The following is a 25,452-nucleotide window of genomic DNA, read 5'->3' on the forward strand; positions in this document are numbered from 1 at the left end:
CATTTCTCTTGGCCCATTACTCCCCACCCCCGACTCTACCTCACACAGAGGCCCCCTAAGATTTGAAGAACAGTAAACTTTATCTTATCGGCCGTTTGGGAAAAAACTATCATTTGATCTGTTTATTTGGAAGCCAGCCCTGCTGAGCTCAAGAGTTTGCTATGAGGCCCACTAGAGTTAATTCATTTGGGGGTTGCTTCTTTACAGCCCTGGACACATGGCTCAGTGCATGGCTTTATTCTGAAGAATCCTGTGCACACAGCTTTAGAATTTGCTGAGGGATGAATCACCTGTGCCCTTCATTTAGGGTTGTAGGTGGTTAACTCTCTTCTTAGAGTCTAGATTAATATCTTCGTTAAAAAGTAAGCACTTGTTTCCTGAATATCAAGGCAAGAGTCTATTCCTCTACTTCCTCAGGGATGTCTTCAAACTCAACCGTCTTTGTGTGTACATGAATTTCTGTCACCCAGAACAAGAATCTTGACGCCTAGACAGATTGCTACCTTGTTGGTTCAGGACCCACCTTTCAAACCCACGTGGGGAAGCCTGTGAAAGTGCTGGTGGCAGTGGACGTCTTCCCGAAGCTCACAGCCTTCTCCCTGGGACCACTGCAAAGCGCTCATACTTTCCTTTCCACCCATTTCTAACAAGCTCATTAGTGAGAAATTCCCAGGAAATGCAGCCTTAGCTTGCATTTTCTGATCTGAGTGCACAGAACCTTCTGTCAGGCTCCAGGAGACGGACAATTTAAACCAGAACGTCACTAAACACAGAGCAGCGGATACTAATTCCTCCCCAGCCCGTGTCTTCCCCACCCACGCTGAAATCATCTGGAGGCTGGAGCTGAGAGTGGATGGGGGAAGCAGGCTTGCTGCTGCTTAATGAGCGCCCCCGCTTACATTCTTCTTAGCATCGAGTGCTTGCTGCAGGTGGGACTCACGCTCACCATAATTCCTCAGGGAATTGCACTGAAGTGGAGAGCATGCTTTAAATTTAATGGGAAAAACAAAAAGTAGTAGTAGTTACTCAAACTAAAACCAACAACTCAGACCCTGAGGAAATAAGCAATGAAGACCATGTGAGACCAGAGAACAAGCCTGCGTCTTCCTGTGGGGTAACACAGGAAAGAGACCCATGTGGATAGCACACAAACGTCGCCTAGAACAGAAGGGGCAAAGGAAACCTGACTAGACAGAAAATGGTCATCTCCAAAACTGACAGGAAGCACATGCCCAGTGCCAGAGTGCGCGGCCCCGGCAGCTCTCTATCCCTCCACCCTAGCCAGCCCGGGCTCCTGCCCTCTTACCTGCAATTCCTTGCAACAGCCCACAGACGTTGAAGATGCTTTTCTTCATGATGCTCTGCACACACATGGTGAAGACGGACACCAAGGCCACCATGCAGAGAATGAAGATTCCCACCGCCAGGAAAATAGCCGTGGCCTGCCAGAAGCCGCTGGCGATCTCGCCGAAGCTCTCAGCGTAGGGCCCGCACAGCGTGTCCCGCTGGAAGTGCTGCACCCCTGGGTTCCGGATACAGCGGGCGTAGATGCCCAGGGTGGGGTGGTAGGGCTCGGGGGAGCCCCCGCCCGGGCCTGCCGGCTCCACGCCACTGCCGCGGCTCCTCGCTTTCCCGATCAGCCAGTCTGCGCTCATGAAGGCAATGAGCTCGGCAAAAGCCACCACAATACTCAGCAAGGTCCAGAGCATCGAGCGACAGGTGACAATGACATGACACATATTGATGTTCCAGGCGAAGAGTCAGGAGTCCACAGAGTTAATCAAAAACAGAAAGTCGGTGGAGAAGGAGGCTCGGGCGGCCCGGGAAGGAAGTCGCAGCTGCCGTCATTCACTCCCGCCGTCCGCGCTCATGCTGGGGACAGCGCTCCCGGACCCAGAGCACCGCCTGCGGCCTCACCTAGGGGAGAGGGAGGGCGGTTAGCAGCGCCGCCAGGCCCCGCCCCGCCTCCCCGGCGCACAGCGACACCCTCCAAACCCGGCCCGTGCCCGCAGAACCCTGCCAGCAAGCCCCGGCCCGGCCAGCATCCCAGGCGGTTGTTGCCCTGGCTGCGTTTCTTTGTTTCAAGTTCGCCCTGACCTCACCGCACTCAGAACTCTCGGTGCCAGTGAACCTTATCTCTAGGGAGCATGAGAGAAGGAGGTGGCCAGTGCCAGGTCTGCTCCCAACCCAGGGGGCACTGTCCCGGTTGCTGCTGCACTCTTAGGACAGGGCTCCCGCTCCCTCATCTTTTACTGGAAAAAGTCAAACAGCACAGGGATCCAGAGAGAGGGAGGCAGGACTGCCAATGAGCTCTATTCTCTAGTAGTGGATTTTTTTTTTAAGTTTGCAAGACTTTTTGGCTGCTCTTTTGGTACGAGGTGAGCTAAGTTCCGAGAAACTTGCACCAAGAGCTTTTGCTTAACAATAGAGAGTAGCAATACCCCACTTTTATCCCCTGGAAATTAAATTTCTAGCAGCGACATTAAGTGTGTTTGCTTCATAGGTAAAATAAGAAACAATTCCATGAAAAAGAATAAACAAAACATTGCTCCCACACCTATATTTCATCCATTTTTCACAGGGTGATTTTTAGACAAAATAATTTACACTAATTAAAACTCAAAGAGGGGGCAAAAAAAAAAAAAAAAAAAAAACCCTTAAGAGTTCATGACTTACTTGGGGAAATTATTTTTAAAAGGCATTAATGACCATTAACTAAGCATCATTACAACTGAGTGGACTTGCTGACAACAGAACCTTGTCTATGAAGAATGCGTCCCTTGAATTGTCCCAGTTCATCCCATGTGCCTCTGCCTAAGCTTCCATTCACCCCAGGTCTGGAACTCAACATGCCCATTGTTCCCAATTTCACAGAGGCCTCATTCTGTACCCAAGGACGAATGACTTCATTACCAGAAGACATTGCTCCAATGGCTTAAGCCTTCTTCAGAGAAGCCTGGACCCTGAAACGGGGGCCAGCAGTGCTTGTCTGCAGCCCCATTTTCTGCCCCATTCCAAGGCCAGGAACAATCACGCAGCTCACATCTGGGCAAATGGCCCTGCTCTGAATGATTAGATCTCATTAACTGAGGTCAAGTCAACTCCATGAGAACTGCAAAGACCCCCCCATCCCCACCCTGGCATGTTGGGAGGGGGGTGAGGCAGGCAGTTATCGAAGAGGAAGAGAAGCGAGGAAATGAGGAAGCCCAGTGCCAAAGCTTAAAACGCCCATTGCTATACCCTGCACCAGCTGTCTGCCTGCTGGCTGACTTCCTCCTAGTGAGCGAGTGACTCTACTCATCCCTTGAAACATGATGTATTTTAAAGTCCTCCTATCACTGTAGCTGCTATACAAGATGCTATTTTGGGGACACTGCTAGTGCACTACCAGGCACATATGCACTTGTCAGGGTGTGTATGTCTGTGTGTAACAGGGCTGTGCCAAGCACTGGGTACAGGAAGGGAATTCATGGGTTCCAAAGCCAGCTCCAGCACTGGCCATGTGGACATCTGACTTCTCAGAGCGTCCTCATCTGAGCTGGTAAGGATAGCCCACCTTGCCAGATTGTTGGAAGGAATGAACAAGAACCTACTGAAGCACCCAGCACAGTGCCTGGCAGAGTAAGTGCTTAACAATATCAGCTCCCTGCCCTCAGAAGCTTTTCCTGTAACAAAGATAATACCATTCAGACAACTGTTGATCCAGTGGAGATGCCCAGTAGATTACAGAAACCCAGACACTGCACAGAGAAAAAATTAAGCACAGGCTACTTAGAGATGGACGAGGTCACTCGTGTCTAAACTTACCAGGCAGAGTCATGGTCTTCCTGTTTCCCTATACCTCATCCAGCTGCCAATCCAACTGGTGGAGATAAATTAGCATTCAGCCAGAAGGTATATCCTATTCTAAATCACTCATTCTCACATCCTCCACACAGTACCATATAGAAAGCCTTTTGAAAAAAAAGTTACTAATATTCAAGGGCTTTAAAGGAAATTGTTTATAATGAAAATGATCATTTTAAAAGAGAACAAGAAAATAAGCCACAAGGACTCCCAGGAGGCTCTGAGAGGCTGTATGTGCCCACCAGGCTCACAAATCCTTTGAGCCCAGAGGTGGCAAGCCCAGCCTATTGAGAGCTATAAAGCCTTCCCATTTGATTAGAAAACCATGTTATTGTTATGCCCGGCCCATCTCTGTCCCATCCCTTTTCTCTGTTAAATGTAATTTTTCTTTTTTTTTTTTGAGATGGAGTCTTACTCTGTCTCCCAGGCTGGAGTGCGCTGGCATAATCTCGGCTCACTGCAACCTCCATCTCCCAGGTTCAAGCAATTCTCCTGCCTCAGCATCCGGAGCAGCTGGGATTACAGGAGCACACCACCATGACCGACTAATTTTTGTTTTTTTTCATAGAGATGGGGTTTCCCCATGTTGGTCAGGCTGGTCTCAAACTCCTGACCTCAGGTGATCTGCATGCCTCGGCCTCCCAAAGTGCTGGGATTACAGGTGGGAGCCACCATGTCTGGCCCAAATGTAATTTTTCAATGAGAACATTCCTATTTGTCCTCTTGCAGAATTGAAGGGCTCCTACAACCTCTCAGATGACTTCTATCTGCATGACTACTCCAGTGTCCACTGCCCTGGCCAGCAAGCTCTGCCCAGAGTCAGGAATGCAATTAGTTTGCAGCTTCTGAAGAGAAAGGCTGTAAAAGTTCAGGAGAGGAGAAGATGGGACATCTGAGCTTAGCAAAATGCTTGAGGACAAACTGAAGGCAGGATTACTTAAGGACCCATGTGCTTAAGTTAAAATAATATAGTTCCCTCTCCTTTGTGCTAAAACATTTCCCTATTCACTGCACCAAATTCTCACATCCATACAAGATTGGCTGGGATGAGGCCTTCATTCTGTTTCCAATGGGGAGATGAGATGCTCTGTTTTCCTACATGCTCTGTGCAGATTCTGGCACTGCCAGGAAGTTCAAGGATTAAGTGAAGTAGAATGCATGTGCTTTTGCCTTCTAAGAGTTGGAAAGACCCTCCAGAGTGCAGCTTCTTAAAGTGTGGGTTCCTGGACCATCTCCCAGAGGATAATGACAGCTACCTGTATTAAAAAAGTACGGTCCTGGTCCCAAAGGAACCACTGAATCAAACTTTCTGGGTGGTGCCAGAATCTGCATTTCTATCAAGCTCCCAGGAGAGTCTTTTACAGAAAGGCCACTGTGAGGCAGCATGGAAAAGGTTGGTTCCTTGGTATTGAGTATGGGAACTGAAAAGCAGAGGCTGGAGGAGTGTGGCTCGGCTCAGTCAGGAGACCCAGTGGCCAGGCCACCTGTCCCCTGCATAGCTCATGATGCCTCCCAAGTCACAAGCCCAGTGACTGTAGGGAAACCAGCTGTTCTCCCAGCTCATATGTTGTCTGATAATCCCCGTACAGCATGAAATGAGCTGCCCAAACATTCAGGTCCTTTTCTTCAGAGGACAAAAGCAGCTTTCAGAACTGGAAGGATAGTGTTGGCACAAAAAGCACAGACCTTGCATGACTTAAAAAGTCTACCAAGGAGGTTGTGAAACTCTCACTTTGGCCACCCTGTAAAACACACTGACTACAGAAATACAGACATCTTGATTAAATATTTAAGAGGAGGACCCCAGCGCACTAACAATTCTATTATTTTTCAGGTTGCAGTCTAAACATGCTCAACCCCTCCTGCCTTTGCCAATTTACTTGGCTCCACTTCCGATCGACCCCTCTGCTCCATCCCATCTCTGACTTCTGGGAAAACTCTGAAGCTATGGTTCCCAATTAGGGGCAATTCTGTCCCCACCCCAACCACGCAGGGGACATTTGGCAACATCTGAAGGCATTTATGGCTGTCACAGCTGTGGGGGTAGGGGCGTGTGCTACTGGTATCTGGTGGACCAAGGGCACTGCTAAACAAAAATGACCTGGCCCCAAATGTCAGCATTGCAGATGTTGAGAAACCCTGCTCTGGAGACTTCTCACAGAGGGCAAATTTGAATGTATAGGAGCAACTTAAGATGATTTTTCAGATCTATTTTTAGAAGGCCTATTTATGTATGTTTTGTTTTTTGAGACAGAGTCTTACTCTGTTGCCCAGGCTGTACTGCAGTGGCATGAGCTTGGCTCATGGCATCCTCCGCTGCCCAGGTTCAAGCGATTTCCCTGCCTCAGCCTCCCGAGTAGCTGGGACTACAGGCGCACACCACCACGCCTGGCTAATTCTTTTGTATTTCAGTAGAGATGGGGTTTCACCATGTTGGCCAGGATGGTCTCGATTTCCTGACCTCATGATCTGCCCACCTCAGCCTCCCAAAGTGCTGGGATTACAGGTGTGAGTCATCATACCCAGCCTAAAAGGTCTATTCTAATGAGTATGTCTATAATCTGGGTATTCATGATATTTACTAAACTAAATATACTTTTAGTTGTTTTTCTCCATTTTTAAAAAAAAGCCATGCTAGTTGGTATGTCCAAGATGACAGGATGGACAGGGACTGGGGCCCCGGAAGCCAGGGCAGACTGACTCAGAACCTAGTGCCCTTGAGCCTGTCTTTCCTGGGGTCTTGGGTGGGCTCTGCATCACATACTAAAGTTAACTTCTGTTTTCAGAAATCTCTATTCTGCAAATGGCAAGGCTCCCCACTCGTTACTGTTACCTGTATTCACCTACACCTGAGGGGCCTGGACATGCGCTCAGAAAACTGCATGGTTGGCCCCATGGCCTTTGCTTCTCTCAAACTCCTCTCCCCGAGTTGGCTGGCCACTCAGGAGGTACTCAGGTGGACTTGGCCACCCCAAATCTCAGGGAATCTCCAAGACCTTATGAGGTAGACCTATAGGATTTTCAGGCATTCTGATTCCTACCTGACTCCTCTTAAAGATGCTTCTCTTCCCTTTGAACCTATTGGCATTCTCAGCTGCCAGGCAGTCCCTCCCTCCAAACACACCTGAACAAGTTTCTTTTCTTCTGGGCATGGGAGCCCCAGTGAGCTCTCTTGATCCCATGCTTACTGTCAAGTTTGTTGTTTAATGCACCCATCGTGGCCAGCCATAGATTTCTTTCTTGATGCCAACTCTAACTCTTCCCATATCCAATTAATCTACCTCTGGGCACCCATTTCTAGAAAGGTCATTTTCACCCTCCTGTCCTGAGGTATCTGTATTAGTCTGTTCTCATGCGTTAATGAAGACATACCTGAGACTGGGATTTATAAAGGAAAGAGGTTTAATGGACTCACAGTTCCACACGGCTGGGGAGACCTCACAATCATGGCAGAAAGTGAATGAGGAGCAAAGGGACGTCTTAAACGGCAGCAGGCAAGAGACAATGTGCAGAGGAACTGCTCTTTATAAAACCATCAGATCTCATGAGACTTTATTCTATCATGAGAACAGTATGAGCAAAACACGCTCCCATGATTCAGTTACCTCCCATTGGGTCCCTCCCATGATACGTGGGGATTATGGGAGCTACAATTCAAGAGGAGATTTGGGTGGGGACACGGCCAAACCCTATCAGCATCTACAGCCAGAGATGGAAGGTCCACTTATCTGGTCCTATTTTCTAAATGATTCTTTCTCTTCTAAAGCCCACATATACATTTCTGTTTGTTTCCCCTCTATTTCTACAAATGTCCTCATCTAAAATCTCTTTAGGGAGCAAGTCTTTGTGTGTCTGTCCATCAGGCAGGAGGGGCTGAACAAACCCACCTCTAAGGTAGACTCTATAATCTGATTTAGTCCAGACCCCATAAGTTGGGGCCATATGCCTATACCTGCACAGACCATGCGGTCAAAAGCATTTTCAGTTTGTTGACATGAAACTAAAACTTCAATTTCAGGAGTTGCCTTTTAATGCCACTGCCTTATAGAATTTTAAATGAAAGGTGTTTTCCAAATTTACAATGAATTCTGTAATATTAGGCAAAATATAAGTCTTAAAGTAAATGTCTTGTGTCTTTTCAGGATAAGAGTTTTAATTAAGAAAAGTAACAGGCCAGGTGCAGTGGCTCACACCTGTAATCCCAACACTTTGAGAGGGTGATGTGGGTGGATCACTTGAGGCCAGGTATCAAGGTTCCCAGCATTTTTCAACTTTCCCTAATGAGAATGCCAAATTTAAAACTATAGAAAGGTTTACACTTTCTCCATTTATTAACTAGAGGAACTCCCCAAATATTTAGGATTCATACTATGCTTTGAAAACAGATGGACTTAACTGCCGCTTCCAAAGGGACGCACACTCCTCAGGGACTGTGAGCTCAACATGCAGCTGCCAGTCGCCGCAGGTACTTTTGAATACAAAATGATCCTTCCACTCTGGGCAGCAGCCTGGCCTGCAGGACTGAGCCAGTGTAATGACTCAGGAATGTGCCAGCTGGGAGGCGGCACCCGATGAGCATTCTCCACTGCAGCCTAGATGAAGTCACTGCACGCTCAAAGTTCAAGATGGTCACAGAAAACCCCTTTTCAAAAGTCTGAACTCTTGGACTTGTTCATATGATCCTAGAATCCTCTTTCTGGGAAGAGGGACTTATTATTGTAGCGTCTAACAATAGTGAGGCATAGTAAACAGAGATAAAGTTCAGCTGGATGTCTCAGAAGCAGTGAGTATGTGTCAGGAAACCAGGCCATTTAAAAACAAAGCAAAAGGCTGGGCAGAAACGACTTTGGGTTCATTTCTATAAGAAGAGACTCTTCCCAACTCCCTGTTCCGCAAGTGCTCACCTGTACAGGCTGCTAAGCAAGGTGGGCAGAGGAAGCCTGTCCCATTCCACACCCAGTGCTATCCACTCCCAGGGGCTCCAGCTACCCTGCTGCTCCCCAGGATGAGCCAGGCTGGAGAAGATGACCACTGAGACCCCACACGGACCTCCGTAAGAGAGAGATGCAGGGTGAAAGAGCCCGCGGGAATCCATGGAGGAAAAACTAGCCTGCATTTTGGTTAGGTGGTAAAAAGGAGCATGCCCTGGGTGCTCATAGACACTTCTTTGAGATGGTTAGGACAGACCTCATCACAGCAAATCATTTCCCAGAGCCCTGATCACCGCAGGCCTCGCGAGAAGTCATCCGTGTGGCAGAGCAGTTCCTTTTCTCTGTCCCCCACAAATGGGGTGGCTGATAATTCTGCGTTCTAGTATAACATGGCAACAGCCAGACTATGCCTCTGGGGAGGATCTGTCAGGCTTCAGGAACGGTACACAGGACAAAATCCCTTGCCTCCACCCCTGCCGGGCAATGAGCTCATCCAGAAAGGCAGCATGGAAGAATGATTCAATCTGGAGGCAGACTCTTAATCAGAACCCTCGTTCTACCACGTCTGCCGAAAGTGGGCCCATGTTCCTCAGTTCCTGTGTCCGTAAAATGGAGTAATAGCCTACCACGTAGGGATGTTGTGAAGATCAACTAAGTTAAAATAAGTACCAAGCTTAGAACAGCACATGGCAAGCACTTCATCCATGTGGACTATCCCCCTGCAGCAGGATCCCTTGACCCAGCATAATAAACACAACCACTTCTGGAGTTGTGTCTCAAGCACTCCTTTTGGCACTTAGATCTTCTGGTTCTGGAGCCCATCTGGCATGTAGGTAATTAGGCTTTCCTTCAAATATTAACTTCCCTATGTAAAAGGAGGTATACGGCAGAAAGGACGTAGCACAGAGCTGGACCTGACTCGATGCTATAAACTAGGCTCTAGCATTCTCTTGCTCTGTGTCTTTGTTTGGGCAATAAACGTCACCTGTCTAAGGACAGTTTCCTCATCTCTAAAGTGGGGGCAAGGAAAGTCACTGCCACACTTTTTGTGTGAAACACAAACACTGCATGGAGAGCCAGGTATAACTAAGTACCAAGACACAGTAGGAATCATTACTATTATCATCATATTGGTCAACTTTATTTTTCTGCTGCTTTTCTTCACAAGGCCACAAAAGCACCTTCTATCATCATTCTAACTCTCTGTAGAAGGAAATTTGTACAATGGCAAAGTAATAGACAAGGGAAAAGACCCACCAGGCAGGCAGTCAGGAAAACACGGGTCCAACCCAGGCTCTCAGCTAATGGGTGTGTGACCTCGCACGGCTCCGCTGCCTATGGCTTCAATGTCCAAGGCACAAAGTGAAGGCGCTGGACTGGCAGATCACCATTGTCACCATTGACTCCAAAAGTCAGTCATTTCAAGCATATGACCACCTGTTCTATCTTCTCCCAGACTAGAGGCTCCTCCCAGAGCAGATGGCTCCCTAAGACCTGCTACTCTGGAGAAGGAGGTCTCTGGTTGGAAGGGAGATGGGGAGACCCCACAGGTTACGAGGAATGGCAAGGGACAGCCATGGCTGATGGAGAGCTGAGCAGCCATGGCCGGGGCATAGCTGTGGGCACTACACCAGGGGGTGGCCAAGGGCCTTGGCCAAGGGTGAGGGCTGGCCTGGCTCCCTCTTCTGCTCATCTGTTTTTTTCCTGGGGTTGGAGAACCTAACTCTAACTTTTATTCTTGGGAATAGAGCAAAGCATTCCCCACTCCAGTCTTTGGGCTAACCACCAAAAATGAGGCCCCCCTCTGCCCTGGGCTGCAGAAATGGACCCTGCCCTTAATGGACCCTTACTAGGTTCTGAAAAATCACCAACTGTTCCTTTCTTACATACTTTTATTCCTGTTTCAGGCAAGTAAAATGCTTGGAGTCAGGAAGAGTTTGACAGCTGTATACCAAAGGACATGGCAGAATACAAAGCTTTAACCATTTAAAAAAGTATTTCTATTTTGCTTTCTTATATATATCAAGAAAGGTGCCAACTGGTTAACACATACATCTCAATTGGAATTCTCCAGCTGAAAAGCCAGCAATATGGGAGACTCCTTTTTAAGTAACTTAGCTTCAGGCAAGAGTCAGAAGTCATATCCCTTTCATTTCAAAACATAAACCATATGAAACTGTCCTATAAAATTAACATTTGCTGTTTATTCTTCATTCCTCAGTGAATTATTAAAATCAAGCAGTACAATTCTCTCATCAGTTATAAATGGCCTCAAAAGGCTGATTTACATCTATCCGGGGCAATTTCTGATAAGTATTTTTATTAATGATCTAATAAAATGTCTTGTTTGTTATCAACCAAATGATTCAAATGATGTTTTAAAATCTAATACTCCAACTCAATAGTCTGGTGATGAAGCTACAGAGTTGACATTAATTTAAAGTGATTTGCAATTTTATTTGGGATTATCAATAACACCATGGAGACATTTAAATTAAAAATATATATATTGGCTGCCATGCTGTCAAAGGCAACATTTTATAAGGTTCAGTAAAACTGATCTGATTACAATCATAATCACCAATAGCAAAGGCCGGGGTGAGAAGTTCTGAAAGGAAAAACTACTTGGCAGTCAGTCACGCACATCTGAAACTGACAGGAGGGCTGAAAGCTTGGACTATGAGAATAAAGCTATGTCAACAACAAGAGTGACCCAAACATGTCCACTTTCCCTCCTAATTTCCTGACTTGTGCTCCAATCCACCCTTTAGCAGAGATGGCCATTCATAAAAGGAAGTGGTGAAGCATCTCAGGCCTTTGTGATCCGGGCAAGAATGAAAATGCAGACCTTCTAAGGCTGGCCATTATGGAGCGGGGCAATAACCCTATGCTGTGTGAACACAGGACCTCCACTCCAACCTCAGGAAACCAAGGACCCAGGCTCCTAACAGATGTGATGGATTTCTGGGGTAATAGGTGAAACTGTGTCAATTCTGCAAAAATAATTTTTCCCAGAAACCAGAATGTTTGCTTTTTCCTCTCTTCTCACTAAAGCTCATGCATCTTGAAACTCCTACTCATTAAACATCAGCTAAAACTAAAGCATTTAAAAAGGAGTCTCTCACACTGGCTGTGTTGGCTCACAGCTGTAATCCCAGCACTTTGGGAGGCCACAGTGGGTGGATCACCTGAGGTCAGGAGTTCGAGATCAGCCTGGCCAACATGGCAAAACCCCATCTCTACTGAAAAACCAAAAATTTAGCCAGGCATGGGAGTGGGCACCTGTAGTCTTAGCTACTCAGGAGACTGAGGCATGAGAATCACTTGAACCCAGGAGGCTGAGGTTGCAGTGAGCCAAGATTGTACACTGCCCTTCAGCCTCGGTGACAGAGTAAGACTCCGTCTCAAAATAAAAATAAATAAATAAATAAATGGAGTCTCTCATATTTGCTGACCTCCCAAACCAGCGAATTCACATTAATATACATTTGCTGACACTTGTTTATCACTGTGATTACTAACAGCCAACTTTTATCGAAGCAAGCACTTAAGTTCTAAAGTGGTAAGGCAATTCGGACACCTCTAAAACCTAATATCTTGTTCACAGTGGATTGTCCAAGGTTGAAGTACTGGCCAATGGGGGCGGAGAGGGAAGGGAGGGAAGGAGACCTGAAGATACTCTTACTGCCCTCCAGAAACTGTCATTAACGCTGGAATCAGGAAATACACAGATATAATAAAGACCTGAGTCACTGAAGACCGTAACTAGGTCACTGAGAACTCAGTGCCCTGAGGTGGGGTGGGGCAGGACTGAGGGGTGAGAATCTGGAGAAAACCAAGATAAGGCTTTATCAGGGATATAACATCTGGGAAGCAAACAGATGGTTAATTCAAATGGGAGAGTTGTGGTTGGGGGTGGGGGGAAAGGTTGATGTTTTTCTGTGTCTGTTGTATAACCCCAGATGGTTGCATAAAAGCACTTCTTAATAGAAGTCAAAAGGGTTGGACCATGCCGATGCTGCTTATGTTCTCAGCAAGACAGAAGTAGTTGATAACCTTTTTCTGGTGTGTGCATGTGTGTGTGTGTGTGTGTGTGTGTGTGTTTCTTTAAGTAAAAATGGAAAACAAAGGGGCAAGTGATTTTTAACCCAGGTATATCTGCTAGCTATATAGTATGACAAATTTCAAACAGAGGAATTAAAATTGACCTTATGTTCTCACAGCCCTTCGGACCCACTGAAATTCACTATTTAACTCATAGGATTATTTGTGAACATTTTATAATGGTTTCGAGGAACTAGAATGACCCTTAACTACTTTAAGTATGTTAGGTACTCAGGAGACTTGGGAGCTCTCAGTGTACAGAAAGCCCAGGGTAGGATGGAGCTCCCCCATGGTGAGGGTGTAGAAGGCAGGAGGACCAGGATGTACCCTAGGGATGCTATCTGCCTGAGACAGGCAAAGCAGGGAAATTTGCCAAAGAGACAGAGGACAACAGACAACCTGCCAAAGAGACAACCTGCCATGGGTGAAGAATGAGGGGAGATGGTCCTGGAAGGCAAGGGTGAGGAGAGAATGAGGGTGGTGATGGCCCACAGGGGCCAGTGGCCGTCACTGACAGTCACGCCCTGCGAAACAAACATTTCCCCCTAAAAAGAAGTCATGAGACGGATCAGCAGGAACTGGTCAGTCTTGCCGCGGCCTAACATTTCAAAATGTTGTGCACTGCATTTTAGCTAGATTCTCAATTTCTCCCCTGGAACATTTAATTAAAAGAAAAAAAGTCCCAAGGAGTACTTTATCTGAGGAGCCATTACAATAAACAGGCAGTTAGTACAAAGTCAAGATAAGGAAGAATGTGAACAATACAATGCTGTGGAGGGGGAGGGGCCGGGCAGGGGGCTGGGGGAAGGAAACAAGCTGGACAATGCACAGATGTCTATGTTTTCGCTGCCAGGAGTTCAGACAAACAGGAAGACCTTAAACTTCTCCAACTGGAAACACTCGGTTTTGCCTGATGAGCAGAGGGGCTGAGCACATGACTAGACACAGAAACAGAAGGTTGTCATTAAGGCTGCAAGACTCGCTCCACACAGAACCCACATCCAACCTCATTCTCAGGAAAACCCTAGCCTCGCTCACCTTGCGCAGGTCATGCTCCTCGGCTGCACGGCCTTTTCCCCTGAGCTGCTCAGTGGGGTTTTGGGGGCAAACTCAACTCATGGGACGCAAAAAAGCCTAAGACACCAAGTTTCACAATTTTAAATTTTCCTGCTGCTGACATCTAGCAGATAATTTATGTGTATACAGCTTCTAAGTGGGAACCAAAGAAAAAATGTCTGACGTAATTACTCAAATGTCATGCTCTGTTCCAACAATAATATCACAATAGAGGGAGAAGATTGTTAGAAATCCCGCCAGGCACAGTGGCTCATGCCTGTAATCCTAGCACTTTGGGAGGCTGAGGCAGGTGGATCACTTGAGCCCAAGAGTTCAAGATCAGCCTGGCCAACATAGCAAAACCCTGTCTCTATTAAAAATACAAAAATTAGCTGAGTGTGGTGGCGGGCACCTATAGTCCTAGCTACTTGGGAGGCTAAGGCACGAGAATCGCTTGAACCCAGGAGGCGGAGTTTGAAGTGAGCTGAGATCACACCACTGCATTCCAGCCTGGGGGACAGAACCAGACCCTGTCTCAAAAAAAAAAAAAAAAAAAAAAAAAAAAAAAAGTTGTTAGAGATCCCCAGAATCTCAAAAGCTAGGAATCTCATGAAATGTTTTCTCTTTGCAAACGGTTACATATTTTACTCCCTACTGAGGATTTTTTAAATAATGTTTGAAACTATGCAAACGAGGAATATTTCTTGAAATAATTAAAACTTCAGAACATCGCTTGGATACTTAATACTTGGTACCCCTTGAGTATTAAAGGTAGATGTTTCTAGATATAACAGGGTTTCTCAATTTCAGTACTTTTAACTTGGGGCTGGGTAATTCTTTGTTGTAGGGGCTGGTCCCAGAAACTGAAAGATGTTTAGCAGCATTCTTAGCTTCTTCCCACTATATGCCAGTAGTGTTCTCTCAGTTGTGGCCAAAAACTATGTCTCTAGACACTGCTGAATGTCCCTAGGGGACAATCCTGCTCCAGAAGGTACTTGCTTGTGGTTGAGACCCAAGGACTCAGATGAGGGTCAAGTCCTGGCTACAGAACACACTGGCAGAATAAAGCAGGGTGATAACTAATCTCCCTATGCCTCAATTTCCCCAGCTATAAAATGAGGATATCTTACAGGCTAGATATGAAGATTAAATGAGAGAATGCATCTAAAATGCTTTGCACAAAGCACTGTAATGAACACAGTAAGCATTCAGTAAATGGTAGCAACAATAATGGTTAAACAAGAGAGTCACAGATCCATAACCTTGGAGAAATGAATTGAGCAGGTCATTCATGGGGCCATGAATAAGGACGAATGCCCATACAGCTCACGTCTAAGCATTCTGTACAGGGCACACATGGCTAGCGTGTTAGAAACACATGGCCACTTATCAACACTCGCTTTGATAAAAATCAAGTTGTTTTCATCCCTTTGAGGATTAAGGGGGGGAGTAGGAATAAAGAGAAAAGAGATGAAATGGGAAAACGGCTACAGACTAAGGAAAAAATATCCTCACACAAAGACAAAAAGGTAAAAGTGTGAACCTAAAAACCGCTTGAGGACACAGGTTAAAATAAACTTGTGTTTATTTATTATAAAATAAACTCCCAAATGCTGCATTTGGGAATAGAACTCCACGGTGAGAGCTGGTGAGTATCTAAACAGCTGAAAATGGTCATTGCCAGGTGCAGAGGATGGTTGTGATGCAGCTGAGGAGGAGGAAAGTGTGAGCACAGTAGAGCCTCCTCTCTGGCCAAGAGCTGCCTTCCAGCTTCTTCCTGTCAATACCTGAGCCTGCTGAAGGCTCTGCCTCTTCCACTGGTCTCAGTCACCCTGGCCCACCCCACCACTCTCCAGAGCACTCTGTTTTCTTGCCTCCCCACTCCACCCCACACTCCGAGTTTGTGTGTCACATACAGGCTGGGTGTGGATGGACTCATTGGAACACAAATACTGTGAGCCAATCAGCACTCAAACCTCCTTGGGTTTGGAAACAGTCAGTGACTTTATCTGGTAGCTAATGTCTGAAATAAGCTGTTGAAAACAATCATCTTGATTTTCTATCTGACTCACAGCAAATGCAACATTAAATTGAAAATATCTCCTAATTAGTCACTCAAAAATATAAACAAGTCTTTGTGAGACAAAGCCTGGCATCATTTACTAAAATACTGTCTTCGCTGCCTTCTTCTGGACCCCTGTTATACTTACATCCCAGTGACAAGCAGTTGTGTATTCCATCACTCAAATGCACCATATCGTTCCTCCCTCATTAAAGTATATTAAATAACCTAGAATAGTAGTGGGCTTGTGCCTAGTGCTTAAGGCTGCACACATTAACATTCAACAATGCACCCCACCCATCTGCAATCTTCTGAGACCAAGATGGGTCCACACAAAAATCCAGTGGAGGCCAGGGATATTTTACCCAGATACACTATTATTATGTTGTCAATTGAATGCACCCCAAAACCATAATCAGGAAGACAAGACAGCCCTCCATTCTTTCCTGAAGGAAGGCTACACAGCACCCTCCATGTGACCCCAACATCAAATCAAAGACATCACAGTGCCATCACTTTCCCAGGGAATTTTCACAAGATAAAACTGTCCATCGCACAGCTTGGAAAAGGAAACTATTTGATGTAAATGAAGAAGGACCCAACAGATAGTTGAGGTTAGAAATTCGAATAACAGGCAACAAATACAGAGTTGACTTAAAATACCCTAACCTATTCTGAGAAACTCCAGGAGGTTGAATGTTATATTCACTTTGTCAGAATTAATTTAGGAAACATTTAGTCCTGCTTGAATGAGAACTCCGTTTCCCCAGCCAGCATTTTGTCAAGTCACCGTTTCCATCGTCGGCTCATGTCAGTGAGCAGTGTGAGTGACTAAGTGATCCTTTCCCGCCTCGGCTGGGAGGATTAACATGGGGCCAAACGCCTTGGAAACAGGAAAACAAACAAACCCAGTTACTACGTTTTTAACTTAGTTCTGTCTGGAAATCAGGAAGCAAGACTCTGAAGATCAAGCTTTGGGAAAGCTCTTACTGCTGATGAGGGTTTTTTTTTTCAAAAGTTCAAACTGGGAAGGCACTGATAGCCTAGAAGGAAAGAAGGCTAATAAATGGCAACCTGACTTGCAGACTGCCCCTGGGTGGTACGGTCGACAGCTGCTGCTCAGAACAACTTTTAATTCAAAAGGATCAGAAATTTGGACCAGCCTTCTGTCTGATCATTTCACCGGACCCTTTTGTGTTCACGAACTTTGTATATACAATTCTCTCACTAGAAACGGACCTAGAAGGCCAGTTTCACTGCACTTCTAATGAAGTCAAGGGATGAAGGATTTCAGATTTCACTTCACAAAGAAAAAGAAAGATTGTGAAATTTTCAGCTTTTAACATTACAACAGTTTTTAGTCCCAGCAAAAGACAGACTAAACAATATCATTCAACTAGGAAAATTAGCTACCCATCTTAGCCCCCCACCACATCCCAAGCTTTATTCAGATACATGACATTTACTGAACTGCCTGGATAAGAACATGAAGTCAGCAACACTTAAGCAATGAGGGGGTGCTGAGAGGATTAAGAGTAACATCCGATAGTCATCGATCTCTACTGTTTATTTCTTGTTTCCCACTTCTGATAACCCTCCTTGATTTTCTGAACCTGCAGCTGCCAGCTATTTTCCATCTCTGAACCACTACCGTCTAAAATTGGATCTCTCTTTGGCTTAATTGTGCTCCCAGCAACATAAAACAATCCTGAAATGCTTAAACCAAAGCATTTCATGTGGATATTTAGTCACAGAACTGTACCTGCTATGGGCTTCCAAGTTAAACTACATCTTACAAAATAAATTCCATGTCCTAACTCAACTCTGCTGGCACCCTCTCTATTTTATGCTCAAAACCGCAGGGGTCCCCAACCCCCAGCCACGAACCAGTACTGGTCTGTGGTCAGTTAGGAATGGTCGCACAACAGGAGGTGAGTGGTGGGTGAGCCAGCATTCCCACCTGAGCTCTGCCTCCTGTCAGATCAGCAGCAGCATTGGATTCTCATAGGAGCACAAACACTACTGTGAACTGCCTGTGCAAGGGATCTAGGTTGCATGGTCTTTATGAGAATCTAATGCCTGATGATCTGAGATGGAACAGTTTCATCCTGTAGCCATCCCACCCCACCATACATAGAAAAACTGTCTTCCACAAAACAGGTCCCTGGTGCCAAAAAGGTTGGGGACCGCTGCTTTACTGTATTCATGTTAACTCACTGCTGTGTTTGTACACTGGTTATAGAATGTGTTTCTGCAGCACTAACAATGATGGTACCATTTAGAGGCCCTACCAAAGCAGCAGGCACAGTGATAAATGTGTACCCGCTAAATGCACTGCCTCTTCACTCCCTCACAGCTCTCAGGTAGGTGCTATTATGTTTCACAAATAGGAAACTGAGGCACTGGCCATTTAAGTGTATCAATAAATATAGGACATTTCCTTCAACGCCCGAGATAATCACAAGCATCCACATTCGAAAGATGTTAATAAATACCAACAACCAAGATACATCTATTTTAACCAGCCTAACGCTAACAGATAAAAACAGCTTGTTTTTTGAAGGCCAGATGTTAATTGGCAGAGCCCTGTCAAAGTCAAGTATTTTCACACTTTAAAAGTTTTGCCAGGTGTGGTAGCTTGTGCCTGTAATCCCAGTACTTTGGGAGGCTGAGGCAGGAGGATTGCTTGAGGCCAGGAGTTAAAGAGCCTGGGCAACATAACAAAACCACATCTCTGCAAAAAAAAAAAAAAAATTAATTAGCCAGACCTGGTGGCATGCACCTGTAGTCCCAGCTACACAGGAGGCTGAGGTGGGAATATCACTTGAGCCCAGAGGTTCACAAGGCTGCAGTGAGTGATGATTGTGCCACTACACTCCAGCCTCAGCAACAGAGTGAGAACCTATTTCTAAATAAATAATAAGAATTAAATTAAAAGTTTGCCCATACCAACACCTGGAATCCTGTAGCAAATGCCTTCATAAGAACTGGAAAGGACTCTTACTGGTGACCTCACTTTGCTGTCACAGTATTCCTTTGAAAGGTTGAAAAGCAGAGGTAAAGTATAGCACTTTTCCCTGAATCATGAAGCCACAGACTGCCTCTTTAAAGCATTTTGCAGTCTAGCAGGCAACAGGGGATAGTGTAGGATGGAGTGAGGCCATGCAGCGAGGCTGGCATGTAGCTGCCTAAGAAAATGCTCACAGCTTTAAAAACAGAAAACATTGCATGATGAGACAGATGAAGGGATTTGTGAAACAAATCACGGAATTTTTGCAATACTAGGGAGTCTCAAGAAAGGAAATCATCTGACAGACTGAATCATGAATTTGTGCAACGCAAGAATTTATAAAAGCATCAGGGTGTGAATCATACCACAAAATATTTTTTAATATCTTTGCAAAAATCAAGCTCACGAATGTACCAGCTCTTCCAACAGCACTTGTGTTTTTATTTCAGGTATTAACTGATTTACAACTTGTAAAAAAAAAATTACAATAAAATCTGCAAGACCAAATTTGTGGAAACTAGAAGAAGAAAGGGGGAAAAAACAAACTAGTTCCCAGAACAGAAGATTCGGCAAATGCCATTTTGTCCATGCCAAGTTAAGCCATAAGATCCACTGGGCACATTATCTTTAGTAAATTACTCAAGGGCGCTCCAATTTAGAGCAAAACATCATCAGTAAAACTTTTCCAAAATTGCAAATAATTTTTTAAAAATTTTAAAATATTCTGAAATTTAAAAAATGAGTTTGTCTGAAATACTAGGTGACTGTTAAAAGTCATGACAAAATTTAACCCATGTCTCTAATAATCAAATTATACCATTAGTATTTAAAAACAGCAAATTAACCATTTTTAGTTTCACACACACATGTGGCTTTAGTCTACTGTTTCTCTAAAACTTCTTGAGGAAGCATCACCACTAAGAAGGTTCACATGAAATCAGGCTGAACCATAACAATCATTCCAAGAGGTTTGTCTACACACAGAACAGGGAACTGGGGAGTGAGTTTCTCCCTAGATATGATGTATTTATTCACTTATTCCCATCCCCAAAGGGCCCATCATGGAGTAAGGTCATTTGCCCTGAGTTCTACAGCAATTGATAAGACCTTCTGAGTCAGTGGTTCTTCCCAGAAGTTCCACACTCCACATGGCTACTGACTCTGTACCTATTGGGTCAGGCCTTACTAATCACTTTTATAACATGGACCCCAAACTGACCATAAGACTCGGACCACACAAACTCATCCTTGGTCACCAACAGCACCTATACCTGCCAGAGAATTCCATATAAAAATATGAAGATATGACTGTGCGTTTATTCTGGAAGGATCAGAATTGTTTCTCACCAGTTCTTGGGTGGCAGAAAGAATGCCCCACAGTCCCTGCCCTGCCAACGGTGTCCCTTCAACCACAGGTTTACTAATTTCATAACTAGCAACGCAAGGATTCCGGTAAGCAGAGGGTACCATTTCCCTGGCAGAGAACGCTAGGTTCCTAGCCAATACCCACTCTCCCTTCTTCATTAACAGAACCTATGGCCAGGCCTGGCATATGGCAGGACTCAGCAGAGGCACAAAATTTAAGGGGTGCAAACATGGATTAATTATGATAAATGATATTTCATTATACGATATTTTTAAAATTAAAAATTTAAAATTTCACAATGAACAAAGTATCAATTTTTAAAATAAAGATAGGATCAGCATGACTAATTTTTCTTTTTGCCTCAGGTTCCAGTATGGCACTGTTATATGGAATTAAAACATTATTTACCCTGACTACTGAGTTTCTTGGTGTCCTCTTAAATCATGCACCGAAACTGAATGTCTTACTCACCCCACCTTAGTCCTGGCCCTGAATGAAACCTTTCTTTATGGGGTAGTGATGGGCTCAACTTAAAAGTCTACATTTCTCAACCTCCTCTGCAGATACAGCGGCTGAGATTTAAGTGGAGGAGATGGGGGCGGGCTTCTGTGAAAGCTCTTAAAAGGGATCTGACTCAGCTTCTTTTTTGAGACAGGGTCTGGATCTGTCACTAGGCTGGAGTGCAGTAGTACGCTCTCGGCTCATTGCAACCTCTGCCTCCTGGGTTCAAGTGATCCACCCACCTCAGCATCCAGTGTAGCTAGGACTACAGGTAGCACCACCATGCCTGGCTAATTTTTGTATTTTTTTTCTTTTTTTGGGGGGGGTGGGGACAGAGTCTCATTGTCACTCAGGCTGGAGCACAATGGCATAATCTTGGCTCACTGCAACCTCTACCTCCCACGTTCAAGTGATTCTCTTGCCTTAGACTCCTGAGTAACTGGGATTACAGGCACGCACCACCATACTCTGCTAATTTTGTATTTTTAGTAGAGACGGGGTTTCACCATATTGGCCAGGCTGGTGTTGAACGCGTGACCTCAAGTGATCCACCTGCCTTGGCCTCCCAAAGTGCTGGGATTATAGGCATGAGCCACCAGGCTCAGCCTAAATTTTGTATTTTTAGTAGACAGGGGTTTTGCCATGTTGCCCAAGCTCGTCTTGAACTCCTGGGCTCAAGTGAGCCACCCGCCTTGGCCTCTTAAAGTGCTGGGACTACAGACACGAGTCGTTGCACCCAGCCCTGACTCAGCTTTGACTTTGGCTTTTCTCCTGCTAGGGAATGTGACCATAAAGGCTCCAGTGGTCATCTTACAGCCATGGGGGACTTAGGGAATGAAAGTCCTGTGCTACTGATGATGGAGCAGAAAGACAGAAGGAGCCTGGGACGCTGATGACATCATGAAGCTAACACTGTGGTCCACCCACTTCAGGAGCTCTTATCACCTGGAAACCACAAAAGTCTTAATTTGTTTAAAGCACCATCATTAGGTTTCAGTTAGTAACTGATAAATGTAGTTCTTCACTGAGATAGTATGAATCCTTTTTTAAAAAACTGAACAATGAAACCATTACCTTCATTTAAAATGGTGCTGTTCTACAGAAATGCCACTGAGACGCCACTCTTTCCATCTTACTAACCAAAACACCAACGTTTTCATCCTGACAATTCTAGGGTCAGTTTACTATTATGATGTTAGTTTCACTAGCCTTTCAAGTAATGTCAGATGCAAAAATCAGGGAGGGGCAGGGATTAGAAAGTTTCCCCTGATGGTGAGCCAGGCCAACAGCACATGGGCCTGCTGCACATGGACAAAGGGACACACCAAGTGAGGCCCATGGCGCCAACAACTCTGTCCTGCTGCAGACCAGGCGGTGGCCACTAACTCCAGGGACCATCTCTTTTTGTCCTCTCTCTTCTCCCTCTCTGAGTCCACTCACAGCCTTAGCGATGCAGTCAAATAAACCAAACCCTCCACCTCCTCAGGACGCTAGGGATTTACTGCTCTACTGGGGCAAAAACTAACTTCTTAGATCCAGGTCAGTGACAGCAGCTTTTAGCCAAGATCCCAGAGGGCATCTCCCCATTCCTGATACTGCTCCTCACAGAAGAGGAACATCACTATATGAAAATACGCTGAGCACTACTGAACATTGAGCCTATACTGTAGAATGTTTTTAAACAAATGAAGCTTTGTTCTATCAGGTATGAGAGTAATGCAAACCATATGAACCAAGTCCTGCCTGGTGAAATTCCTTAGAAGACTTACGACGAATGCGTATGAGAATAAATGGTAATGAACAAGTATTAGTTTGTGAAAGTCTTGTTCATGCCGTGAGAGTAGGGGATGGGAGGTGTCGGATGCTATGCAAAAGGTAAGTACAAGCACAGGTCTTCAATCTCCTTGAACAACAGGCAGAGGGAAAACCACCCCCTATGGCTAGAATGATGTCAGTTTATAATCTAAGGTCAGAGCCCCCTTTTCAACAGAAGAAAAGAAAAGCAAGCATCATTTACATTTCTCCCTGCTTGTATGGGCTAAGTCATAAGCCATGTGCCAAAACCCTCATCTGCAGGATCAGCTCTGAAAAGAGGAAAAGAACTCTGCCAAGCATTTATCAACACCTAAAACTGTGGCTTTTCATTCCCAGAACTGAAGCTGTTTCATTGAATTTTTTAAACCTGAGGTCCACTACTCCCCTCCAAATCTACAGGCCCTGCTTTGGGTTTTAAACCGTTGCTCTAAGAAAGAAAAAAGATGCTAAAGGGGCTATTAGAACAAAAGAAGAGTAGAGGCGCTAGCCCTGCTGAGCCCTCCCGAGCCCAGCAGAGACGCCAAACGCTCCAGCGAGGAGCCTGGTGCGACCTTCCTGGACCACGCAGGAGAGCAGGGCTCCACAGGAAGGCCCAGCAGGGAGACACTGGGCAGCTGTGGCCCATCCAATCGCTGATGCTGGGGCAGGGAGAGGAGGGATATGACGATAACGAGGCTGGACCCGCTCCCCAGGAGGGTCTGTACTGGGGGCTCTCAGGGGTCAGGAGACCTGGCTGTACAGTCCCCTGCAGTCCCTCCTGGAGGGACGGCAGAGGGGGCTCTCAGGAGCCATAGGTGGAGAGAACAGAAGAGGCGGCCCCCCAGCCTGGCCCTGGAGTGCGTTCCACAGAGAGGACAGGAAGCTCGGGCCTCCTGGGAATCACCATGATGCGGCGGAGGAGAAACAGCCTGGGAGTCCAGGAAGCTGCTCCGCCTCCAGCCGCGTGGCTCTCCAGGCCTCAGGGGGGGCTCCCCCACAAAGGATGGGGCCATGAGCAAGGGGGTGCTGCAGGACCCTCAGAGCGCCAGCGTCCGTGACTCCCTGATTCCGGGGCCTCCGCCGCCCTCCCCGGTGCTGACTCACTCCGGCGCCTTGCGACTGCTGGGTTTTCTTTTCTTGACTCAACGCAAAATAGGAACAGAAAGGTGGAACTCCAGATGTGGGGCCCGTCTTCCCTCCTTCCCATGTCACTGAAGCGGCTTCAGGTCCCTGAGGGCAGCAATGGCCTCAGCTTTGGCTCCCAGGTCGTCACCGAAGGCCCAGGGCGTCCTCACCCCAAACAGGCGGTGTTTTGTCAGGAGGCTCCATCAACAGCAAATGGTGCTGTGAAATCACAGCAAGCACCTCAACTCCCAGCTGCCACAGCCGTCCCCACTCAGCTCTGGCAGAGCTCCCTGGTCCTGCCAACATGTGTGGGAGGGGGCGGGGGTGGGGGGCGAGGCCTGGGGAGAAACGCTGCCAACATCACACGGCCACCTCAACCTAAGCTTTGCAAATTCTACAATATTATTTTTTGCCCTCTACTGTAAGTCCACGTCAAGAAGTTAAAAGCTTTAATGGCTTTTAAGATGAACAAGTTTGTTGGAATGTAGGGGAAAAACCCAATGACTTTTTAGGAGGAAAGAGAAAGCCCGTTTTCTAGTGTCCCAGAACTGCTCCCATTATGTTTTAGTTCTTTGAATCTCACAAGAGGAAATGAAGTTTCATCTGAATCCCAGGCCACACCACAGGGTCACACATCAAGGAGTGGTGTTGCCAGAGTAGGCCGTTTGCTGAGGGACTGCACAGACAGCCCTGAACTGGACACTATGTGGAACACCCAAGTAGACTGGGATCTGGCCTTCCTCCCACCTCCTCCCAGGCAAATCAGGGAGGACCAACAGACAAAACCCCTCAGAGTCCCTGGATCTGGAGCTGCCTCCCTTCCCATCTCACCCCTGCTGCCTGTCTCTTCTCTCAGTGCTTCCAAAGGGAAGAGGGGATTGCCCACGGTTGCCAGTGTGAGGGCAGGAATAAAGGAGAGCAAAGACAACCCAGGAACCCCTCTCCCACCAGAGCCACACAAAGCCAGTGGCCAGGGGACAGTAAAAGGGCCAGGAGAGAGAAGGTCCCCCCTCACCATCAGCCCCCAGCATCATCTCCTCCCAGGCCTCCTCCACCTACTAGCTCAGCTCCCACCACCCCGCCAAGACCCCCACCCCACCCCTACTAATGCCACAGTAGGTAGGTGAGGCTGAGACCAATTCCTTGCCAAGCCTGTGGCTGGGGGACCCTCTGGAGCTTCTATCTACCAAGTGCCGACACTGCCGCATGGCCGAGGCTCCGTTACGGCAGTGGGATCAGCTGTGGGTGGGCAGACTGTGGCTCCTCCTGGACCTGACCTCAACATTTCCGCACCACGACAACAGATGCCAGACTCTGACACGAACTCACCACATCTATAGAGTGCAATCAAAATCACAAGTGGGAGCCCCCAGGTCTCAGAGTTCTGAACATGAGACTAACTGTTCATGCCCTACGGGGACCTAGGCATTCTTCAGGGGGATGTGGCAGTCACATAGCATGTGGGACACCTGTGCAGAAGCATTCCTGGCCTTCCTTCTACAAAGGACAACCAGTCACAGCTTCCACACTGAACCTAACTAACGCTTATAAGAAGCCCATGCCAAGAACAGACTAATGCAACGGAGTCTGAAAAAGGCCCTAGTGGCCGGATGTGATCACATGGAGAGTGGGGGGATCAGAAACAGCTCATGGGATG

At 46.4% G+C, this 25,452-nt stretch overlaps 1 protein-coding gene across 8 annotated transcripts in view; it reads right to left on the reverse strand.

Moving 5' to 3' along the window:
• LHFPL2 (LHFPL tetraspan subfamily member 2) overlaps window positions 1-25,452 on the reverse strand; it is a 151,656-nt gene that overhangs the window by 21,110 nt on the left and 105,094 nt on the right. For all 8 annotated transcript variants that reach the window (XM_012462110.3, XM_012462107.3, XM_064376070.1 and 5 more), the window contains one exon: window positions 1,307-1,917. In XM_012462110.3, the coding sequence (XP_012317533.1) occupies window positions 1,307-1,739 (433 nt within the window). In that variant the 5' untranslated portion in view covers window positions 1,740-1,917. The remainder of the gene's footprint in view (window positions 1-1,306; window positions 1,918-25,452) is intronic.

The sequence above is a fragment of the Aotus nancymaae genome, unplaced genomic scaffold (assembly GCF_030222135.1).
Source record: "Aotus nancymaae isolate 86718 unplaced genomic scaffold, 86718_ANA_hifiasm-v0.15.2.pri h1tg000014l, whole genome shotgun sequence".
In the NCBI taxonomy this organism is placed as follows: Eukaryota; Metazoa; Chordata; class Mammalia; order Primates; family Aotidae; genus Aotus; species Aotus nancymaae.